Source organism: Ovis canadensis, chromosome 9, assembly GCF_042477335.2.
Source record: "Ovis canadensis isolate MfBH-ARS-UI-01 breed Bighorn chromosome 9, ARS-UI_OviCan_v2, whole genome shotgun sequence".
Lineage (NCBI taxonomy): Eukaryota > Metazoa > Chordata > Mammalia > Artiodactyla > Bovidae > Ovis > Ovis canadensis.
In genome coordinates, this window is record NC_091253.1 from 31,645,899 (window position 1) to 31,666,681 (window position 20,783).

The 20,783-nt window shown below is 50.9% G+C and overlaps 1 protein-coding gene across 1 annotated transcript in view; it reads right to left on the reverse strand.

Annotated features, from left to right (window-relative positions):
- TG (thyroglobulin) overlaps window positions 1-20,783 on the reverse strand; it is a 231,795-nt gene that overhangs the window by 201,176 nt on the left and 9,836 nt on the right. The window contains exons 6-16 of the mRNA XM_069599831.1: window positions 17,660-17,766; window positions 17,060-17,203; window positions 16,690-16,875; window positions 9,521-10,621; window positions 8,264-8,851; window positions 7,780-8,019; window positions 5,493-5,630; window positions 4,820-4,897; window positions 4,160-4,272; window positions 1,863-1,965; window positions 639-839 (exon numbers count right to left, since the gene is read on the reverse strand). Coding sequence (XP_069455932.1) covers window positions 639-839; window positions 1,863-1,965; window positions 4,160-4,272; window positions 4,820-4,897; window positions 5,493-5,630; window positions 7,780-8,019; window positions 8,264-8,851; window positions 9,521-10,621; window positions 16,690-16,875; window positions 17,060-17,203; window positions 17,660-17,766 — 2,999 coding nt within the window. The remainder of the gene's footprint in view (window positions 1-638; window positions 840-1,862; window positions 1,966-4,159; window positions 4,273-4,819; window positions 4,898-5,492; window positions 5,631-7,779; window positions 8,020-8,263; window positions 8,852-9,520; window positions 10,622-16,689; window positions 16,876-17,059; window positions 17,204-17,659; window positions 17,767-20,783) is intronic.

A 20,783-nucleotide genomic window follows, 5' to 3' on the forward strand; every position in this document is an offset into this window, starting at 1 on the left:
CCACTTATTCCTGAAGCTCCTGGCTGGGATGGACCCCTCTGAGGTCCCCCCACTGAGATCCTGCCGTCTGGACCCTCCTCCCCACTTGAGGATGGGGAGACCAAGACCTGGCACCCCCCAGGAGGCCAGCACCCAAGCTTCACTGGCTTGGGAGATTGCCACAAGGGCTCGCCTTGCTTTGAGCTCCTGAATATTCACTGAAAGGACTGATGCTGAAGCTGAAGCTCCAATACTTTGGCCACCTGATGCGAAAAACTGACTCATTGGAAAAGACCCTGATGCTGGGAAAAACTGAAGGCAGGAGGAGAAGGGGACGACAGAGGATGAGATGGTTGGATGGCATCACCAACTCAATGGACACGAGTTTGAGTAAACTCCAGGAGTTGGTGAAGGACAGGGAAGCCTTGCATGCTGCAGCCCATGGGGTTGCAAAGAGTTGGACACGACTGAGCAACTGAACTGAGATGGAGTTTCAGCGTCACGGGGGTCAACTGCAATCCCTCACGCAGATCCCTTGTCTCTCCTCCTGCCCTCACTGTCCTGACATCTTTGGTGACCCCTTCACCCCAACCAGGGCCAAGGAAGAGACGGCAGGACCCCCACCAGCCCGGGGGTCACTCTGGGGCATCACCACTTACTCTCACAGGCTGGCTGGCTCCCGGCCACGCGAGTCCCAGGCACCTCCTCTCCGCTGTCCAGGACGCACCAGCAGCTGCGCTGGGCCGGGTCGCACTGCACTGGGGAGAAGCCTCCGTCCTCCACCCTGCAGGCCGGGCTGTAGCCGGGGCTGGTTCTCCCGGAGGGGACTCCCCTCTGGAGCACTTCACAGAGGCTCGGGCCTTGGCGCAAAGACAAGCCACATGTGCTCTCTGCCGGCATGGGTGTCACAGCCCTTGCCACCACCCACTGCCACCTGCCTGCGGGTCCCCCGGGGTCCGGGGCTGCCTCCCTACTGGGGTGTTGTACTCGGACACTCGGCTTTGTACTCCCCTCTCCACTCCATGCACGCGCGCGCACACACACACACATTGCCTGTCTTCAAGGAGCTTAGAATCTTAGAGGATACTTAACAAGTAAGTGAGCAACTGCAGTTGAGATGCTAAGGATGATAATGGGAGGTGCAGGGCAGTTTATGAGCCCATAGGGCGGCACTGAGCTCTGCTGGGAAAGACAGAGAGGCCTGCAAGTCTTCCTTGAGGGACTGATGGGTGGACGGAGTGAGAGTTAGCCAGCTGGGGTTGTGGGTTTGCAAAGGCTGCACCAGACCATGAAGGCCCAGGGAAGACAGTGACTACCTGCTTGAAAAGCCTGATTATAGTTTACTCTTCCTGGACCTGCTGCTGAGATAGAGAAATAAGAGAAGCCCAGGAAGATACAGGAGCCTACACGGAGAGGTCCAGGAGCCACAGCAAGGAGCCTGGGCCTGAGGACCACAGGGAGCATCGATGGGCTCCAGGCAGAGGAGAGCCATACATGCGCCCTTTAGAGACACCGCCTTAACCTCACTGTGGAAACCAGATTGCTGGACCAGGCTGGAGGACGAGGGGCCAGGTGGGAGCCCCGGTATCTGGGGCTGAACAGCAGACCCCATGAAGGCAGCGGTGCCCACTATAATAGAGACCAGTGCTGGTTTGTGCCTCTAGTTACCCCAAATCCTGCTATATGTATTACTCCCAAGAACCCCACTGAGGTGGGGGAATCACACCCCTATTTCACAGATGAGAAAACTGAGGCGCAGTGAGGTTAGAAGCTTTCATGGCTCTGGAATGGCCAAGCTGGGACATGAAGCCAGCTCTTGGGGCTCCGTACCTCATGCTCGTGGGATGGGGGCTGGAGAGTGATGGGGAAGGGTCAGTACTCACACTGGGCACTGCTGTTTGTGCCAGGGGGCACACCCTCTCCTGAGGCTGGATCCACACACCAGGTGCCAGCCTCCGACACCTGCAGCCTGGCAAACTCTCCTGTCTGAGATAAAACCGAGGTAGTGTCACCCAGCGAAGATGCTTCTGTAAACTGGTAAGTCGGGAGCCAGGCATCAAGGATATTTCTCCCGAAACTACTGGCGATGGCTTTTCCAGACATCGGGGAGGGGCTGGATGGGGTTGTCCTATTCAAGACCCTTTACGTACATTGTCTGAATTCATGGCTGTAACATCCGCAGGAGACAAAAACTGCAGTGAACCCATTTTTACAGTGGGGAAAACAGGCTCACTCAGAGAGAGAAAGTGACAGAGGACCAGCCACAGCTGGGGGTGGCAGACCCAGGCGGGGCCCAAGCCTGCCCAGCCTGAGCCCAGCTGCTGACTTGAAACCATCCCCCTAGTTCCGGAAACGATTTTCAACCAGCATCCCTGTAACAGAAAAGGAAGACAAGGGAGGAGGCAGCCCCCTGCCTTTGCCCAGGGCCCATCTCTCCTCGGCCAGCTGGGGATGCTGGGCAAGCTCCTCCAATTCACTGGGGCAAGTTTCCTCATCTAAAAAGAGAGGAGATGGGACCAGATGGACCCATGCACTCCTGGGAAGACAATGGCCTCTCTCCTGTGTATGCAGCTGCAGGCAGAAGGGAGGCCCATTTTCCCAAGCTCCCTGGGACCCCGGAGGCTTTCCCTGAGATTTCCGAGGCCACTTGTTCATTCTGTGCTCTGCTGAGCCATTTTCACAGGTGATAAATGACCATTGTAATGACACCCGGCATTTACAGAGACCATAATCAGGAGGCCCCCAGGGTGTCCTTCAGTCCCTGATGTAGGTAGAGAGCCTACGTCCGCATTCTACTCAGCGAGACCCAGGGAAATCAGATGAGGTGCCCCCGGGTGCTTCGCTTTCAAGTCGCACAGGAAGGATTCAAACCCAAGCAAAGGTGTGAGAAAATATGGGACTGTAAAGATCTACAACTGAGAACACCCTCGCTGCTAACATGACTTCTGCTGAGGAACAGGTCCAACACACAGCCATCCAGTGTGGGCACTGGGCATCTTGGGTCCTGTTTTCTGGCACTTGGGTCCTTCCAGGAGCCAGCCTGGGGAACCACACGATCGGAGGTGCTCTGGGAGCTGGTCTGAATCACTTTTCCCTCCGTCAGAAGTATGCTTCCTGTCTCTCCTTCTCCGCAGGTGGACTTGCAGACTCTGATGATGAAGCAGACTCTCATTTCAGTGGTAGGGAGCTGCCAGCCAAGATAAAAGACTAGATCTGCTAATTTCTCCACAACACTCTTCCGTAATCAGGGTCCATGTTTAGAGCACCAAAGAGTATTAATGACAGTGAGGAACAGTAACAAGGAAACTTTTGCTCAGTAATTTGCATTTGATGAACCTCTGCACCGCTGATTTCATCTAACTTCCTTGGAGCCTCTGCGAGCCCAGCAGAGTGGGTGGCAGTGTTCCTATCATCCCTACTCTAGGGTACGGGGCCTGAGCCACACGGAGTTCCATCAGCTGGTACCTGAGTGGTTGGTTCCAGCAGGAAGTCTCTCTCTAAGAGCTTTCACATCAGTCGCTGCCCGAAATCATGACAACCAGGGAGCTGGACAGGGAGATATTACAGTCTTCCGGTATGTTGAGAAGCTGAAACATGATGGGCGTGTTGATGCGGCTTCATGGTTTAAGGGATTATGTACGTGTATATTACTCTTCAAAGAGCTTTCATTAAAGGTATCTCCTAAAAGCCTCAAAACAGTCCTGGTGCTAGGGAAGATTAAAATGTGACCTGATCTTGGGATAACACAAAGCCCAGAGAAGCACAGAGATGGTAAATAAATTGCCCAAGGTCATACAGCTTGGGCCTCTAGGTGGCTCAGTGTTAAAGGATCTGCCTGCCAGTGCAGGACATGCAAGAGATGTGGGTTTGACACCTGGCTCAGGAAGAAGATCCCCTGGAGGAGGAAGTGGCAACCTACTCCAGTATTCTTGCTTGGAAAATCCCACGGACAGAGAATCCTGGCAGGCTTCCAGTCCGTGGGGTCATAAAAGAGTTGAACACGACTGATCAGCTAAACATCACCACCACCACAGAGCTTGGATCAGCCGGGGCTGGGACAAAAACCGAGGCCTAGAATTTCCTGTGAGTTCTCAATTCAAACAAGTTTATTGAAAACTAGAAAATTTGCCATCCAGAAAGTTCTGGCTTCTGGAACTTTCTTGGGCCTTCAGAGACTTACCTGTAAGCAGGTCGGGGTGAACAGGCCTTTAGGAGATGGTTCTGCTTGGACACCAGCCTGTTTCCAGCTGGAAAGCAGTCCACTGGCTCGTGATCTCTCGCAGCTGGTGGGGCCTGGGTGGGGAGAGAGGGGAGCTCTCAACAGGCTGGCCGCGGGTGCTGAGGGCAGGTGGGGAGCCCAGGCTGGCCCCGAGAGTTGGAGCCGTGTATCTGGGCGGGTGGAGGTGCTTTGAGCAGACAGCTGGGACCCCAGAGAAGCAGGCTGAGGGTTGGGGACAAAAACCCACATGGGACATTTCATCTCTGAGACATAAAGTGAGCACTTGATTACACGGGTCCAGACTCAGAAGAGAGGTTGGACTATGGACCAGACATGAGGTCGTTGTAGAAAACACAGAAATAGATGAAACTTCCCAGGAAGCAGGTGTCGGGGGGTGGACCTGGGGCTCCTTGCCCACCCCCAGCTCCCTCCCTCCACCTGGGAAACGAGGAGCACCATTAGGAACTACGACCAAGGTCAGGGATGTCTTCCAGGCCTGGGGGCTTGGGGGTGTGTGGTCTGCCTGCTCTCGGGGGTTGGGCTGAAGCGCTGGCCCACTGAGCCTCCCCAGGCAGGGCGCCCGCTAGAAGGCCCGCCGGCCGGTCCGGCGGCCCCACTTACACTGCGGGATCTGCTGGGAGCGGGCGGTCAGCGAGGCGGGGACGTACTCTCCCCTCCCGTCCACACACCAGCAGTGCCCTGGAAAAGAGCCATGTCCAGAAGTTCAGGAAGTGCCCAAGGGCCCTGCCCTGAGGGTCCTGCAGTACACACCACCACATATAAAAGAGACTTGCTCATAGCACAGGGAACTCTACTCAGTACTCTGCAGTGGCCTATATGGGGAAAGAATCTGAAAAGAGAGTGGGTTTAGGTATAGCCTACTCACTTTGCTGTACAGCAAAAGCTATTGTAACACAGCATTCCAAATCAACCAAACTCTAATCAAAATTTAAAAAATTCCTAGCAGTGCCAATAAGTTCTCTCACCCAAACCCCTACCTGTCTGCTCTCCCTAACAGGGTCTGCAATCAGAGGCCCTAACACCCAGAAACCCCAGCAGCTGCCCACTTGGTCTTCAGGCAGGCAGAAGGTTGCCACTCCCATTGTACAGATGGAACAATCAGATGGCAGAAGAATTAAGGGGCGTGCCACCAGCTGCCGAAGAGAGGCCTAGGGTCCACTTTGCTTTGCCCTAATAGTGCAGGGCTCTTTCCTTTCTTTCTTCCTAAGGCTCTTTTCTCCACATGAAAAGGAGGGGTGTCCCTCAGCCTCCCCAGGGCGCCTGCCCGTCTCACCCGTCGCGGCATGGCACTGCACAGGCTCCCAGCCTCCGAAGGCATCACACTGTGGCACATAGGGGCTGGACCGCACAGGGCTGGATGCTCGTGGGGACTCGGCCAGGCTCACCAGGCGTCTCTGGTAGAAGTCAAAGGCTGGAGTGGGGAGAGATGAGGAGAGAGGTGAGCACTGGACAGGCAAAGCCCAGGCCGAGCAGACTCTGTCCTGAGAATAGCCACCTCGTCCTTTCCCAACATGGGCGGCCTTTTGATTTCTGTGACAAACATTTCCACCCCAAAACAAGACAGAGGCTCATCGAGGAGCGGGTAGGCCCTCACCAGATTGCCCTTTAAAATGAAAATGAAAAAAATTAAAATGCCGGCTGATGGGAACGCCCTGGCAGTCCAGCAGTCGGGACTCCACGTTTCCACTGCAGGGGCCACAGGTTTGATCCCTGGTCAGCGAACTAAGATCCCACAAGCAGCATGGTGCAACCAAAGAAGTAAAAAATGTCAGCCAAGTATGAAGGAGTCACTGTTCCTCCTTCAGGAATTCTCATCTAGAGCCCATCGGGTTAAGGCAGATGAGAGAACAGTGATGGCTGATAACACTGATGGCGTGTTAGTAACTGACTTTCCTCCTGTGCCCACCCCTCCTCCCTAGAGACCGTGGGACACCGCTACTGGGTTCTGTGGGTCGAAGATGCTTTGCGGCCCTCAGTCTCTTTCTGGGTTGGGCCTTCAGTCCCCAGACTCCCCAGGCTCCGGAGGTCTGCACACCAAGGGCTTCCTCTCCTCTGGCACAGTTAGAGATGCCCCTTCTTACCTGCAGGGGTGCCCAGAAAAGTGACCAACCCTGGTTGTTCTCTACAGACACTTCCTTTTTTCCCAATGGCATCAGACTTGCAAAAGCAGAGCTGGTGGCTCCGAGGAGGGGAACTTCCTTAGCCTGACTTCTGAGCAACGTGCCACCACAACATTCAGCCAATAAATCCCCATGGGGCCAACACTTCTCTCTCTTCCTCTAAATTTCTCTCCCTGACTGAAGTGGTCACCACTCAAGGGCATCAACCCCTCCTCCTCTCTTTGATTACATGACAACTTGCCCAGCCACAACATTTTTTTAAAAAACTGGGTTCCTGCCAAAAGCAAAATCTCCAAGTCTCTGAGGAACAGAGGAAAAAAAAAAAAAAAAAAGAGTACCTGGGGAGGGAAGGAGAGAGAAGAGGAAGAAAGAAGCAAGGAGGATGGTTAAGCATCCTTTTGCAGGCCCCACATTCTGTTGGCGCCGTGCGAGACCCAGGATGTAAAGAGGAAGGTGGGCGTCTTGTCCTCCAGCAGAGGTGGCTGGGGAGGGGGAGGAAACAAAGATGGCTCTGGGGAGACTCTCACATGGTGTTAGGGGAATAAAGGCAAGAGAAGCCCAATGCCAAGGGGGCAGCAGAACCGCCAGGAAGGTGAGGGCAGGGAGGCTCCAGCCTGTGGGCGTGGGCGTCTTTGTCTTGGTCCGGATGTTACAGGAGGTGCAGTGGGAGCAGGGGACAGAGGCCTGGGGGCCAAACCACCAGCATCGCATCCAGGCTCCGCTGGTTGCTGGTTGGATGAACTTGGACACGTGACTTAACCTCCGTTTCCACTTCTGAAGAGAATCACGGATGGTGATTACAGCATCTCTCTCATGGGACTGTCGGAGGATTATGCAAAGATCTGTTAAAGATCTACTTAGTGCAGAAAGTGCTTGGCCAGGGGTATGTGTCAAGCAATGCTGAGCTGGTCCCAGGCCAGAGCAGCGTCAGCCTTCTGAGCATAGGTCTCTGTCATGCGAGGGACCAAGTGGTGCTTTCTGGAGTTAACTACCTGGATTAGATTTGATCACATGAGGAAGGTGCCTAAACCCAGAGCGTGTTTCCTCAGTTTAGGAGGGCTCTTTTACTTTCCTCCTAGGAGGTGTTCCTGAGTCCTTGGAAATGGAGGGAAGCGTCAGAACCGGCCACAGGGGAGTAGGAGCTTTCGGGGCTCACACAATTGAATATTTTAACTCAAATACTTGGCTTCCCAGTGGGCTACAGGTGCCATATGCAATACAAAATACAGAGCCCTGCCCCCAGGTGGCTCTGTTGGAGGTTTGGGTGCCATCTTGGAGGGGTGGGAAAATTTCCAGCTTTAGGATCACAAAAGACGTTTGTCTTCTCCGGAACCCATGGGCTGGGGGAAACACAGCTCTAAAGATGACTGGAGAGGAACTCATTCAAACTCTCTCTTCCGCCAAGGAAGAAACAAGAAACCAGAAGCATGGGGCACTCACTGGACTGAGCTGCCAGTCGAATGGCATAATCGCTCCCGCTCAGAAACTTCTCCAAGAAAGTCTCCCGAGATGGGGAGAGTGGAGGAAAGGCCAGCTCCTCGTCCGTCAGCCGGATTCCTTTGGCTGCAAGGAAACTCTCTCCCAGAGGGAAGCGAGAACTGTTGGAATACGTGACAATCTCTTCTGCCTCCCTGGTGAACTGCAGGACGCGAAGCTTCACTTCCTCACAAGAGCCAGGACCTGGGGAGGAAAGGCAGATGGAGTCACCCACCACTTGGCGCTCACGCTGACCCCTCTGAAGTATGTACACACACCAGCATACACATGCATTTCTGGCTCAGCTGTTCCCCTCGCCCCAACTCTTCCCACAACCTGGAATGTTCTTTCTGTTTTGTCTCCGCAATCGGATTCACTGCACTGACGGCATACCCGCTTTGTGAGATGATTAGTAATAGCTAATGTTTATTCCACGCCAGGAACTCACATGCTGGGACCTTGCTGGGCTCATTCTGGGTTCCTTCTAGCTTCTGACCAGCCTCATCCACACACCAGCAGCTCCGGAGGTCAAAGTGCGCCAGAGGGGCGCTAAAGTCTGAGTAGGGCCCTGGGTATCGGTCAAGCTGGCCATTTAGGATCTGCCAGAAGAGGTAGGGTTCCAGAAACACGTTCCCTCCAGGCTGGGTCCGGTTCCCTTCCAACACTGACACTGGGACATCTTGGAAAGAAGAGTATCTCGCCAGCCCTGGGAAGATGCCTTGTTGGCCAGCCTCGTACAGATTTTGAATGAAGAGACGGAAGTTTCTGGAAGCTGCTTCTCTGTAGCTCATGATCTTCATTAGCAATTCCATCGGGGTCAGCGCCTGGCCAGCACTGTTCTGAGCCTCCCAGCGTTCATACCACTCGAAGGCCTGCTCGGGGGGCCCGTCGCATTGCATGGGGCTCCACTGCCCACTGGCACTGCACTGCGGGATGTAGATGCTGGAGAGGGTGGGCAGCGTGCTGGGATTGGAGACCAGGGTCCGCACCGTCCCGAGGAAGGCTCGCTCGGCCTGTAACTGACAGGGGCTGGGGCCTGGGGAGGAACGAAGCACAGGTACGTCAGGTTAATAAGCCCCAAAGGCCAAGATGCATATGTGCTAAGTCGTTTCAGTCGTGTCTGACTCTTTGCCACTCCATGGACTAGCAAAGGGGGCCACCCTTTTGCACGCTACGCTCCTCTGTCCATGGGATTCTTCAGGCAAGAATACTGGACTGAGTTGCATTTCCTTCTCCAGAGGGATCTTCCCGACCCAGGAATCGAACCCCTGTCTCTTGCATCTCCTGCATTGGCAGGTGGGTTCTTTACCACTAGCGCCACCTGGGAAACCCAAGACCAAGATGGAAGCCCTTATCTGTCCAAACTCCATCTAAAACCTTACACAGACATAGAAACCCCATCAACCTTAAATTTGTAAATATTCAGAGAGAGAGAGAGCCTGCCTATCACTAAATCAATGCAGTTGAGACCAGCTGTTGTCAGCACCACAGAAATTTTATGTGGCAGCTTCTTAAGGCCAAATTAATCTCCCAACTCCACTCCTTGGAATGGTTAACATTATCCAGACCTTTGTGGACAATGTTTAAGTCAGCCAGCAAATTTCACCATTAGCAGAAGTTTGGGCTTTAGCTATAACTCTGATGCGTCATGTCAGGGCCCTAGGGGAGAATCAGAGTCTGCAGGTTAAACACTCAACAGACTCACATTTCTTGGGCTCTCCAAGCGCACTTCGAGTTCCAGGAATAGGCTGACCCTCGGTGTCCACACAGTAGCACTCTGAGTTGAAGCACTGGACAGGGAGAAAGTTCCCATCGCTGGTACAAGCAGGGACAAACAGGCTGGACCCAGCGGGCTGGCTACCCAAGAGGCTCTGCATGCGCGCCCTCTGCTTTTCGCACTCCGAGGGGCACCGGGGTCGTCCACCTCTAACTCGGGAGCCGGCAATTTCTCGGCCCCGGGCGTCCACGCACCAGCAGTCTCCCGCGAAGCACTGGACCTCCTCGTAGCTCCCTTCCACAGTGCATGCCGGGACGAAAAGGCTGCCAGGTGCCTGCCCGCAGCCCTGAGAGCTGAACACCATTTCCATCACGTCACCTAAATCTCTCGCTGTGTCCTCTGGCACAGAAATAGCATGCTGTAAGAAGAGAAGGAATTCTGGAAGCTCCAGGAGGGAAGAAAGGAATTGCAGGGCATTTTGGTTCTCTTGTAAGTTGACTTCAAAGCCAAAGCTGCCCACAACTGGCTTCCTCGGGGCAACGTCTGTCTTGGAGGCTTTTGGGGCTTCAGAGGCAGAATTTGAATTCAGTCCCACAGAGACAGGCTTGGCCAGATCAGCTAGTGCCCGTCCATCCTGGAAGCCTGGGAGACCCAGCTGCTGGAAAAAGTGACTGAAGTTAAATGTGCCTCTTGTGCCCAGGGCTCCAGACAAGTTAAACTGGCCTACGTTCACCAAAAATCTCCCCCCGAAGAGGTTTTGCTGCAGTCGCTTTGCGTTGGTGGTGAACTGCAGGGCGAGGCGGGCCAGCTCTCGGGAGGGAAAGATCCCTCTAATGGCTTCCTTGAGGAGACTTTCTGGGGCGACAAACCGTGAGGCCCATCCTTGCAGCATTGGCTGGAAAATTCCGGAATCCAGAAAGAGCTCCTTGATCGAGGGTGGGCAGGGCGCAGCAAATCTGGCGAGTCTCTGAGACACCGATCTTTCCTCAGGAGCCAAGAACAAGCTCTGCCGGCTGAAGTAGCCGGAGGGCCCAAAGAGGAGTCTGGAAAAGGCCCGCCGCCTCTCGGAGGGACAGGACTGGTCTTCAGCTGCAGGGGAAACGCAAGCAGAGACACAAATGGAGAGATAGTTTCACCATCACCAGCGACCCTGACACAAGCCCGCAGACCTTTCTGGTTTGCTCTTGTGTAATCATCACTGTCTGACTCCTTGCGATGCTATGGACTGTAGCCCACCAGCCTCCTCTGTCCATGGGATTTTCCAGAAAAGAAGACCGGAGTGGGTTGCCATTTCCTTCTCCAGGGTATCTTCCCGACCCAGGGATTGAACCCTTGTCTCCTGCTTGGCAGGTGGAACAAAAACAGCACCAGCATTTCTGACACAGCCCTCAGACCTTTCTGGTAGCAAGATGAAAACAAGTCAGTCAAGGGCTGACTCTCTGCCTCCTTTCTCCATATCCTTCTGTTTGTTCCTTCCCCCTGAGCAGAGTCTGTGACCCCCATCTTGGGGAGTGAGGACTCCAGGTGACTTGACTTCCTCTCCTTGATTGCACTCGAGGGTGACCCCTTCCTAAGACAGGGCTCAGAGACACAGGCCCACTTTCTGGAAACTTGCCCACACACTCATTAAATGTCCCCACTGGCATGATATCTCCCCACCGGGTAGGTGCCCTGCCTTGCCCAATACTCATGTCTGCCCAGAACCTCCAACTGTGATTTCATTTGGAAATAGCATCTCTGCAGATGTCATTAGTTAAAATGAGGTCATACTGGTTTAGGGTGGGTCCTAAATCCAATGACTGGTGTCCTTAAAGAATGCCATGTGAATACACAGAGGAGACACAAAGGAAGAAAAACACAAGAAGAGGCAAGGCAGAGACTGGGGTGATGCAGCTGTTAGCTAATGAACGCCAGAGACTGCCAGCATACACCAGAAGCTGGAAAGGACCCTACCCTGGAGCTTTCTGAGGGAACACAGCCCTGCCCACACCTTGGTTTCAGACTTCTGGCTTCCAGGATGGTGAGAAAATAAAAGTCTGTTGTTTTAAGCCACTTAGTTTGTGGTCATTTGTTATGACCCTACGAAACTCCTGCACCAACAAATTCCTGTTTGTTTTTAATGGAATGTTGTTTTCCAGGGTTCTCCTATTGGAACCCTCAATGGCCTTTAATGCTTCATTATAATGCTCTTCAAGAAGCTGTCTATTCCTCTGTGGGGATCATCTTATCTAGGCTAACTAGTTCATCGTCTATTTGAGGTTAAAAACCATACTTTAAATGCTACTGATATTTTCCATACTAAGAAACATTTTCCTATGTTTTAATATGCAATATGAGAGGAATTGGGCTTCCCTCGTGGCTCAGTGATAAAGAACCTGCCTACCAATGCAGGAGACTTGGATTCAATCCCTGGGTTGGGAAGATCACCTGCAAAAAGAAATAGCAAGCCACTCCAGCATTCTCGTCTGGGAAATCCCATGGACAGAGGAGCCTGGCGGGCTACAGTCCATGAGGTCACAGAGTCGGACACAATTGAGTAACTAAACAACAACATTACAGGAATTGTGGTGTTTCCCACAATATAATATGATAATGCCCGCTCAGCAAACACACTTAGCACAGTCTTCCAGACTTCTTGAACTTTCCTTCAAATTATTAATTAGCAATCAGCTCCATTGGAGAAGGCAATGGCAATCCACTCCAGTACTCTTGCCTGGAAAATCCCATGGACGGAGGAGCCTGGTGGGCTGCAGTCCATGGGGTCGCTAAGCGTTGGACACGACTGAGCGACTTCACTTCCTCTTTTCACTTTCATGCACTGGAGAAGGAAATGGCACCCTACTCCAGTGTTCTTGCCTGGAGAATCCCAGGGACAGGGGAGCCTGGTGGGCTGCTGGCTCTGGGGTCACACAGAGTTGGACACGACTGAAGCAACTTAGCAGCAACAGCAGCAGCAATCAACTCCATGCACGGTCAGGTCATTCTGTCTGAATATCCCAAGTCAACAGTCATCATATTCAGAAAAAAGTTTTAAAGTTCAAACTCTGATCATCTCAGTCACATAGGTGGAAGGGAGAAAACTCCATTTTTCTCCATAAAACCGTAAATCTTAGAAGTTCTTTTCAACTCACCCTACCCCCAACTTTTCAAAATAATTCATTCCCCTCAGTTCACACGGGTGCCAAAAAGAAAGTCAGCCAATTTCACTCTGTAACCAGGCAACAGAGTAAGAGCTGGAACATGCGGTCAGAGAGAGTGAGAGAGACTGGCAACATCTGAACATATAACACATCCGTCCCCAAGGCCAGGGCTTCCTCTAATGGGTATTACAGGAAGGCAGGGGAGAAGCCAAGCTCACGTCCCTGCTTACTCTCCCTCCAAATTAAGAGCATATCCTGCCCATTCATTTGTTATGTAGTGTTACCAAGGCAAGGGAAAAAATCAGGTATTGGTTTCTTGTGGCACATGTTTCCATGGTAATGAGTCTGATACATTAGATGGAAAAAGTAGAATATATATATATATATATATATATATATACACACATACATATGATCTATGCATTTGGAAGTACTTTTGGTTTTAACGTGGAAGACCATAGTTCTTCACTTTCACCTGGAATTAGGGAATGATGTTCTCCGGGTCTAACAGAACCAGAGTGTAATTGTAAAGGCTACCTTCAAGACAGAGCTTCACAATGTTCTTTTTCTACATCTTCACACTTAGCCAAAAGGATGCTACCCAACAGTGCTGAGAACTCAAAATGTTAAGTTGGAGAAATCAAATGGTTTCCCAGGAAGTCACTGAAAGAATGTTAACACATGTCTATTTCGAGGCTCTGAAAAGACTGTCCTCCTCCTTCGCTGTCTCACATCTTGCTGAGTCCATCCAGCTCACCCCAACTGGGAGCCTATGAGTGCTCCTAGACTCCTCCTGCTCCGCCGCTAACACCCTCCAGGTCTCTGTGTAAGGAGGAACGGAGTCTGATGCAATGCCTGGCCACCTGTCTCAAGTCCACACCCTTGTCCCCAGCCCACTGCTTCTGCTTCAGTATTGCTTCCTGTCCTGGGCTGAATAGTGTCTCCCTAGAATTCACATCCCTCCTGGAACTTCAGAAGAACCTCCTGGATCTTCTATAGATGTAGGGCCATTGTAGGTGTAATTAGTTAACATGGGGTCACACTAGAGCAAGGCAGCATGCTCAGTCGCTCAGTAGTATTCGACTCTTTTCAACCCCATGGACTTCAGCCTGCCAGGCTCATCTGTCTGTGGGCTTTTCCAGGCAAGAATACTGGAGTGGGCTGCCATTCCCTCCTTCAGGGGATCTTCCTGATCCAGGGATCAAAACCACGTTTCTTGCATCTCTTGCATCTCCTGCGTGGGCAGGTGGATTCTTTACCACAGGCACCACCTGGAAAGTCCATACTAAAGTGGGCTTTTAATCCTATATGACTGGTGTCATTACAAGAGGAGGAGACGAGACACAGAGGCAGACAAACAAGGCAGACAGCCACGTGACGACAGAGGCAGAGTGTGGAGTTCTGCAGTCACAGCCAAGGAAGGCCAAAGACTGTTGGCGTAAAAAAGAACAGAATAATGCTATTTGCAGCAACATGGGTGAACTAGAGCATGGCCAACTAGAGATGGCCATATGAGTGAAGCAAGTCAGACGGAGGAGGACAAATATCATATATTGTTCACAGGTGAAATCTAAAAATGGGTGCAAATGAACTTACCTACAAAGCAGAAATAAAAGGAGTTACAGATGTAGAAAACAAATTTAAGGTTACTAGAGGGTAGGAGGTGCTACAGAAGGAGAAATTGTGAGACTGAGATGGACAATACACGCTGCTGGTGGTTTAGTTGCTAAGTCCGGTCTGACTCTTGCAGTTCCATGGACTATAGCCACCAGGCTCCTCTGTCCATAAGACTCCCCAGGCAGGAATAACGGAGTGGGCTGCGATTTCCTCCTCCTCCAGGGGATCTTCCCAACCCAGGGATCGAACCCGGCTCTCCTGCTTTGCAGGCAGATTCTTAACCTACTGAGCCACCAGGGAACCCCGACATATACTCACTACTATATATAAAATGGATAACTAATAAGGACCTACTGTATCGCACAGGGAACTGTACTCAATTCTCTACAGTGACCTATATGGGAAAATAATTTAAAGAAGAGAAGATATATGTTTAAATGATTCACTCTTCTGTACACTGGAAACTAACACAGCATTGTAAATCAACTACACTCCAATAAAAACTTTTTAAAAAAGAAAATAAAACAACTAAGTTTCTGGCTTTAAAAAAAAAAAAAAAAGATTGTTGGTGACTACCACAACCAAGAAGAAACAAGGATTTTTTTCCTGAAGCCTTCAGAGCGAGCACTGCCCTGCTGACACATTGATTTTAGACATCCAGCCTTTAGAAATGCCCAAGGATACATTTCTGCTGTTCTAAGCCATTCTGTGGGTGGTCATTTGCTACAGTTGCCCCAGGAAGGTAATATAGGCCACTCATCTCTTTTTAGGACACCTCAGTGACCTTTAAATGCCTGCTGCCTACAGCCTGCTGCTCCTGTTCAATCTCTCCTCCAAAAAGCCTGGGGTGCCTTTCCACACCACCCACACAGGGTACTCTCCAGCTTCAAAGCCCTCAACAGCTTCTCTGAAAGCTGGAGGATGAAGCCCCCAAGGCTCTGCTTGATATGAAAGACCTCATGACCCATGCCTTTCAGCGTCTCCCACCCAAATCAGGAGCTTCCCAGGTGGCTTGATGCTAAAGAATCCACCTTCCAATGCAGGAGAATTAGGTTCAATCCTGGGTTGGGAAGATCCCCTGGGAGAGGAAATGGCAACTCACTCCAGTGTTCTTGTTTGGGAAATCCCACGGACAGAGGAATCTGGCGGGCTATAGTCCATGGGATCGCAAGGGTCAGACACGACTGACCTCACATGCACACACGCACACATGCACACACACACCCCAAACATGCTCCAGCAGGTTTCTGTCTCTATCCTTCTCGCACACTCCATGTTTCTTAGCACATGTGAAAGTCACTCAGTCATGTTCCTTAGCACACCAACACCTATCACAGATCTTCCTCAACTAGGATGGAATGACCTCCTGATAAACTCATCATAAGTTGAAAATATTAAGTCAAAAATGCATTGAATTCCTAACACCATAGTTTAGCCCCACCTACATTAAACATGCTCAGAACACTTACATTAGCATACAGCTGGGTAAGATCATCTGAACACCAAGCCCATTTTGTAATAAAGTTTCAAATATCTCATAATTTTTCGGAGGGAAGGACCACACCATGCAACTTGCAAGATCTTAGTTCCCCAGGCAGGGATTGAACCTGGGCCCCAGCAGGGCACCAAATCCTAACCACTGGACTGCCAGGGAATTATTGAATACCTATACTGGAGGGGAAAAACGGAATAGCTGTCTGGGTACAGAACTGTCGTAAGTGTATGGGGTACAATTGTGTGGCTGACTGGGAGCTGTGGCTCACTGCCACTGGTTAGCATCATGAGAAGGTTCCATGCCACATATCCCTAGGCCAGGAAATGTTCAAGATTCAAAGCACTATTTCTACTGAACATGTATCATTTTTGCACTGTCGTGAAGTCTAAAGATTGTAAGTCAAGCCACTGTTAAGTCAGGCCCCATCCATATTTATGTCCCTATAATTTCGCTTCCCCAGGCCTGACTCTAGTGAACACCTCTCTTTATTTTCATCCTTCAGGAAGCATCTTTAGTTTAGAAGAAGCTCATCAAGCGTCGCCTCTGCCACAAAGCCCTCCTGGGTGTCTCCTTGCCATACAGGCACAGATAGAATTGACCCCCTGCTGCCCTGTGTTCCTGGAGCTATCAGCACACACTTCTCTCACGGCACCATACACTTAATTCTCTCCTCTCCTACTATTCTCTGAGCTCCCTGAGGAAGCAAGTATGTCTGATACGGGATGAGAAACATAATAGAAATTAGTAATGATAGACGGGTTTCCCTCCTGTTGAACTTGAAGGGTCTGTGGGGCACCCCTGGGAAGCAATGGAATGAATGTGTTCTGGGAAGGTCAGTCTGGAGAGACAGATACAGTAACATGACCTGACAGGAACAAGGGGGGAGGCTTGGAGAGGACACCCACCACAGGACGGAGGTTCCCCTCGCCGCCGCGTCCCTGGGAGCTCCTGTCCCCGGCTGTCCACACACCAGCATAGCCCTTTCCCCTGGCACTGTGCCGCCTGGTACTCCCCGTCCGGGCGGCAGCTCGGTACGTAGGGGTGACGGAATCTGGTGGCTGCAAACCGCTCCACTTCACATTTCGTGGGGCCTACGAGAGATCCAGGCAGGAAAGGCAGGGCAGTTAGTGTCTTTACGGCACACGTTCTGGATGCTGGTAAAGTCGATTCAGTTCCCACGCCCGCTCTGGTAGGGCAGCCATGGAGGCTGCGGGGACATGAAAGCCAAGTGGTCTCCTCCCAGTGGAAACACATCTGCCTCCAGCTTGTACTCACATCGGAATCTGCCGGAGATGACTAGCTGCACTGCTAGGAACCGTCTCTGCAATATCCGGTACAGAGTGGTCTCAGCAAAGGTGGAAGCAAGATCCAGGCCGGCAAAAATAGTGTCGTAAATTTCATCAAGTAACAGCTCCAAACCTGAGCCAAGAAAGCAGGCGTTTGGAAGGGATGGGTTCATTCAGAAAGGAGGTCCTGACCTCACCACCATGTAAACAGATATAAAGAGGCTAGAGCCCCCAACGGGCATCATTGTGCTTTGGGCCTGAACAAGGCTTTAATGGTTTCCAAAGTCAGGGTGGCTCTGTGTGGTTGCCCAGGTTGTTCACAGTACAAGGGAGCACAGCTGAGAGAGTGAGAGAATGAAATCCAGCCTGAGTACCACTTGCCAAGCTCAGAGCTGCATCTGCTCAGAGAGGGGGTTGATGGGGGTATCTCTTCCCAGCAAAGGCACCACGTGGATGAGCAGCAGCTGTATTCAAAGTACCTCCCTTGAAGGTCTGTGAAGGCCGTGCCCTCCTGCATACCAAGGACAGCCCAGCCGCTGTTTCTGCTTTATAGGGAGTGACATTTACACTCTCAGGGGGATGTGCTTACCTGTCTCAGCCAGCTCCCGCCCTTGGCTATCCACACAGTAACAATAGCCAGACACCTCTGGGAACCTGCTCCGGAAGGAACTAAAGGTCACAAATGCATCTGGGAACCTGCAAGACAATGGCATTCATGGTCACCGTCTCACACAAGGCAAGTCATCACAACTTCTTCCAGCAGAAATAAATTAATGCGGCCTCATCTCATCTGAGGATGAGACTGTTAGATAGCATCACTGACTCAATGGACTTGAATCTGAGCAAACCCCAGGAGAAAATAGAGGACAGAGGAGCCTGGCGTGCTGCAGTCCATGGGGCCACAGACAGTCAGACATGACTTGGTAACTGAAAAACAACAACGACAACAATCTTATCTGGGAACAAGAACTGTCTGCTTCTTTGTTTCATGCCATTTGCTCCACGCTTCCTGTAGTAAACGTATTTTTTCCTAAATTGGTTTTCCCTGGCCAGAGCAAGGCTGGACCTGTGAAAATGAAGCTGTGCTTGACTGTCATCTACCAATTAGTGTTTTTCTCACTCCTGGGCTTTGACCAATTTATACCCAATTTATACGCATAGGATCAGACAGAAAACAGTTAATCAGCATTGCATTAACAAGTTCCTTTACTAGAATAGAACTCTCAAGGCTAAGGGCCAAGTGTGCTTCACAAACATACGGTACACATTGCAGATGATCTCATTCGGGGAGATCACATGACTTCAGAGCCCTTTACGACTTCTCAAGAGCTGGAAAAGAAGCCAGGCTCCACCACAGGAAATTCTTGTGTAGGACATCTCCCAGTCCCATAGTCGAAGAAAACACCAAATCACTATGACATCACTACAAGGGCTATACTTCATTTCCATAAGTTGAGGGAAAAGATGCCTAAATCACACCTGGCCCGACGACTGCTACAAGAAGCTAATTGGCTGGGCTACCCATCCTAGAAGTAATATGAAGCTCAGGTGATGAAAATTTGTGCCCACGTGCAATGACAGCAGCCAGAGTGGAGTCGCTCATCCCTATGTAACACGGAGAAATGTGTTTTCAACGCTCCGTATAGCGAGTCTATATGGAGGAGGAAATGGCAGCCCACTCCAGTATTCTTGCCTGGAGAATCCCATGGACAAAGGAGCCTGGCAGGCTACAGTCCACGGGGTCCCAAAGAGTCGGACACAACTGAGCGACTAACACACACACACACATAACAAGTCTATGAACCAAGCATAGTATGTTTCCACCTGTATCTGGAAATATATTCCCAACCAATAAATTAGAAGAAGTATAATAGCAGCTCTCTGCACAGAAAGGTCTATTGCGGTGTGATATATTCTAGCAAAGCGTTGAAGACAACCTTCATGTCCAAAGCTATGAAAACTGAAAGTGAATTATGGTAAATCCCCTAAATGAATGTTTGTATAACATTACGTAAAAAGGGTAGGCTACAAAATGGCATGTGCACACACTACAATTGTTCCTATGCAAATGAACCAGAATTGGAAGGGAATGTATTTCCAGGAACTTCTCAGAATCTCAACACAGGGCGCACATGTAGTAGTTAATCTGAAAGGAAATGAATACACAAAACAAAACACACTATAGAATTACGGATTTTTTCCAGATTGTTGGTCTGTGATGATGCGTACATGGGTCAAATTAAAAAGAAGGTTACAGTCAGTGAGTGAGTTGCGTGAGTGTGAGTGTTCATCGCTCAGTCGTGTCCAGCTTTTCAAGATCCCATGGACTGGAGCCCGCCACGCTCCTCTGTCCATGCGATTTCTGAGGCAAAAATACTGGAGTGGGCTGCCATTTCCTTCTCTAGTAAGTTGCATAATAGAAGCCAAAGACACACGTGGCCCAATTGCTCACACTGACTGTAGGAATATGACAGAAGTTCATTCATTTGAACAGGAACAGGAACAGGAAGGTCGCTCAGTCGTGTCCGACTCTTTGCGGCCCCATGGACTGAAGCCTACCAGGCTCCTCTGTCCATCGGATTTTCCAGGCAATAGTACTGGAGTGGATTGCTATTTCCTTCTCCAGCGGATCTTCCTGACCCAGGGATCGAACCTGGGCCTCCCGCATTGTAGACAGATGCTTTACCATCTGAGCCGCCAGGGAAGTCCGGAACTTGGGATAAATTCAATTCTAAATGTGTTAAAACTGTACGATAATCACTTCCCTTTATTAAGCATTACTTTGTAAAAGACAACCTGCAAAATGTTTAATAGACATTGACTCGTTTAATCCACTTAAGAGTCCTAAAAGCAAGGAGGTGTTTTTTTGTGTGTCCATTTTACAGGTTAAAGAGGTGAGGTGTGTTGGCCACCGTCTAAAGTAGTGGTGGGAGCTGGAGTTCAAATCCAGGCTGTCACCACCACGTGACTCTGTTAGTGGGGTTACTCGGGGTGCTCGGCTGCTCCCTGTCCCTGCCCCATCTCCCGAGAAGCAGTCCTCTGCTCTGACACTCTGCCCACTCTGCTGGATCCTGGGTTTTCCTGGCATCTAACAGACAGGGACAGGGCTCCCCGCTGGCCCGAAGTTCTGCAGGCCATTCCAGCATGAGGCACAGGAAGTTTAAACCACATTCCACCAATTCAACCCAAAGACCCATCTTGACCTTCAACTAAAGGAAAAGGATGCTTCCCTTTTGTTGAAAGAAAAGCAACATCTCAGGATGATGATCAAAGAGTCCTCAAGAAGGAAAATTGTAGTGGAGCATGAAATGATGGCGTTTCTGCATTTATGCTCAGGTTGTGGCCAACACAGAGTCAAAGAAATCACAAATAAGGCTCCGTGAAATATACTGTCAGTCCCAGCCAGGCGTCTGGTCTTGCCCACCTGCACCACAGGATTCATGCCCTTGGGCTCAGGTAGCCAGCATCCTTACTCAGATAGACTCTCCCACCCCTCTCATGGTGGCCAGTCCCTCCAGATATCCAGCGTTTGATGAAGACCAGCAGATCCCCCCTCAAAATCAAGAGCTGTGATGACTCCCACAATGCCCGGTGCACTGCAGACCCCTGCAGAGGGTCCAGTGAGCATAACAGGCGATGTTGAGTCCATGAGGGTTTCTCTGCACAGTTGCTCTCATGTTCAGGTAACCAGTCCCCTTTACTGCATATTAAGA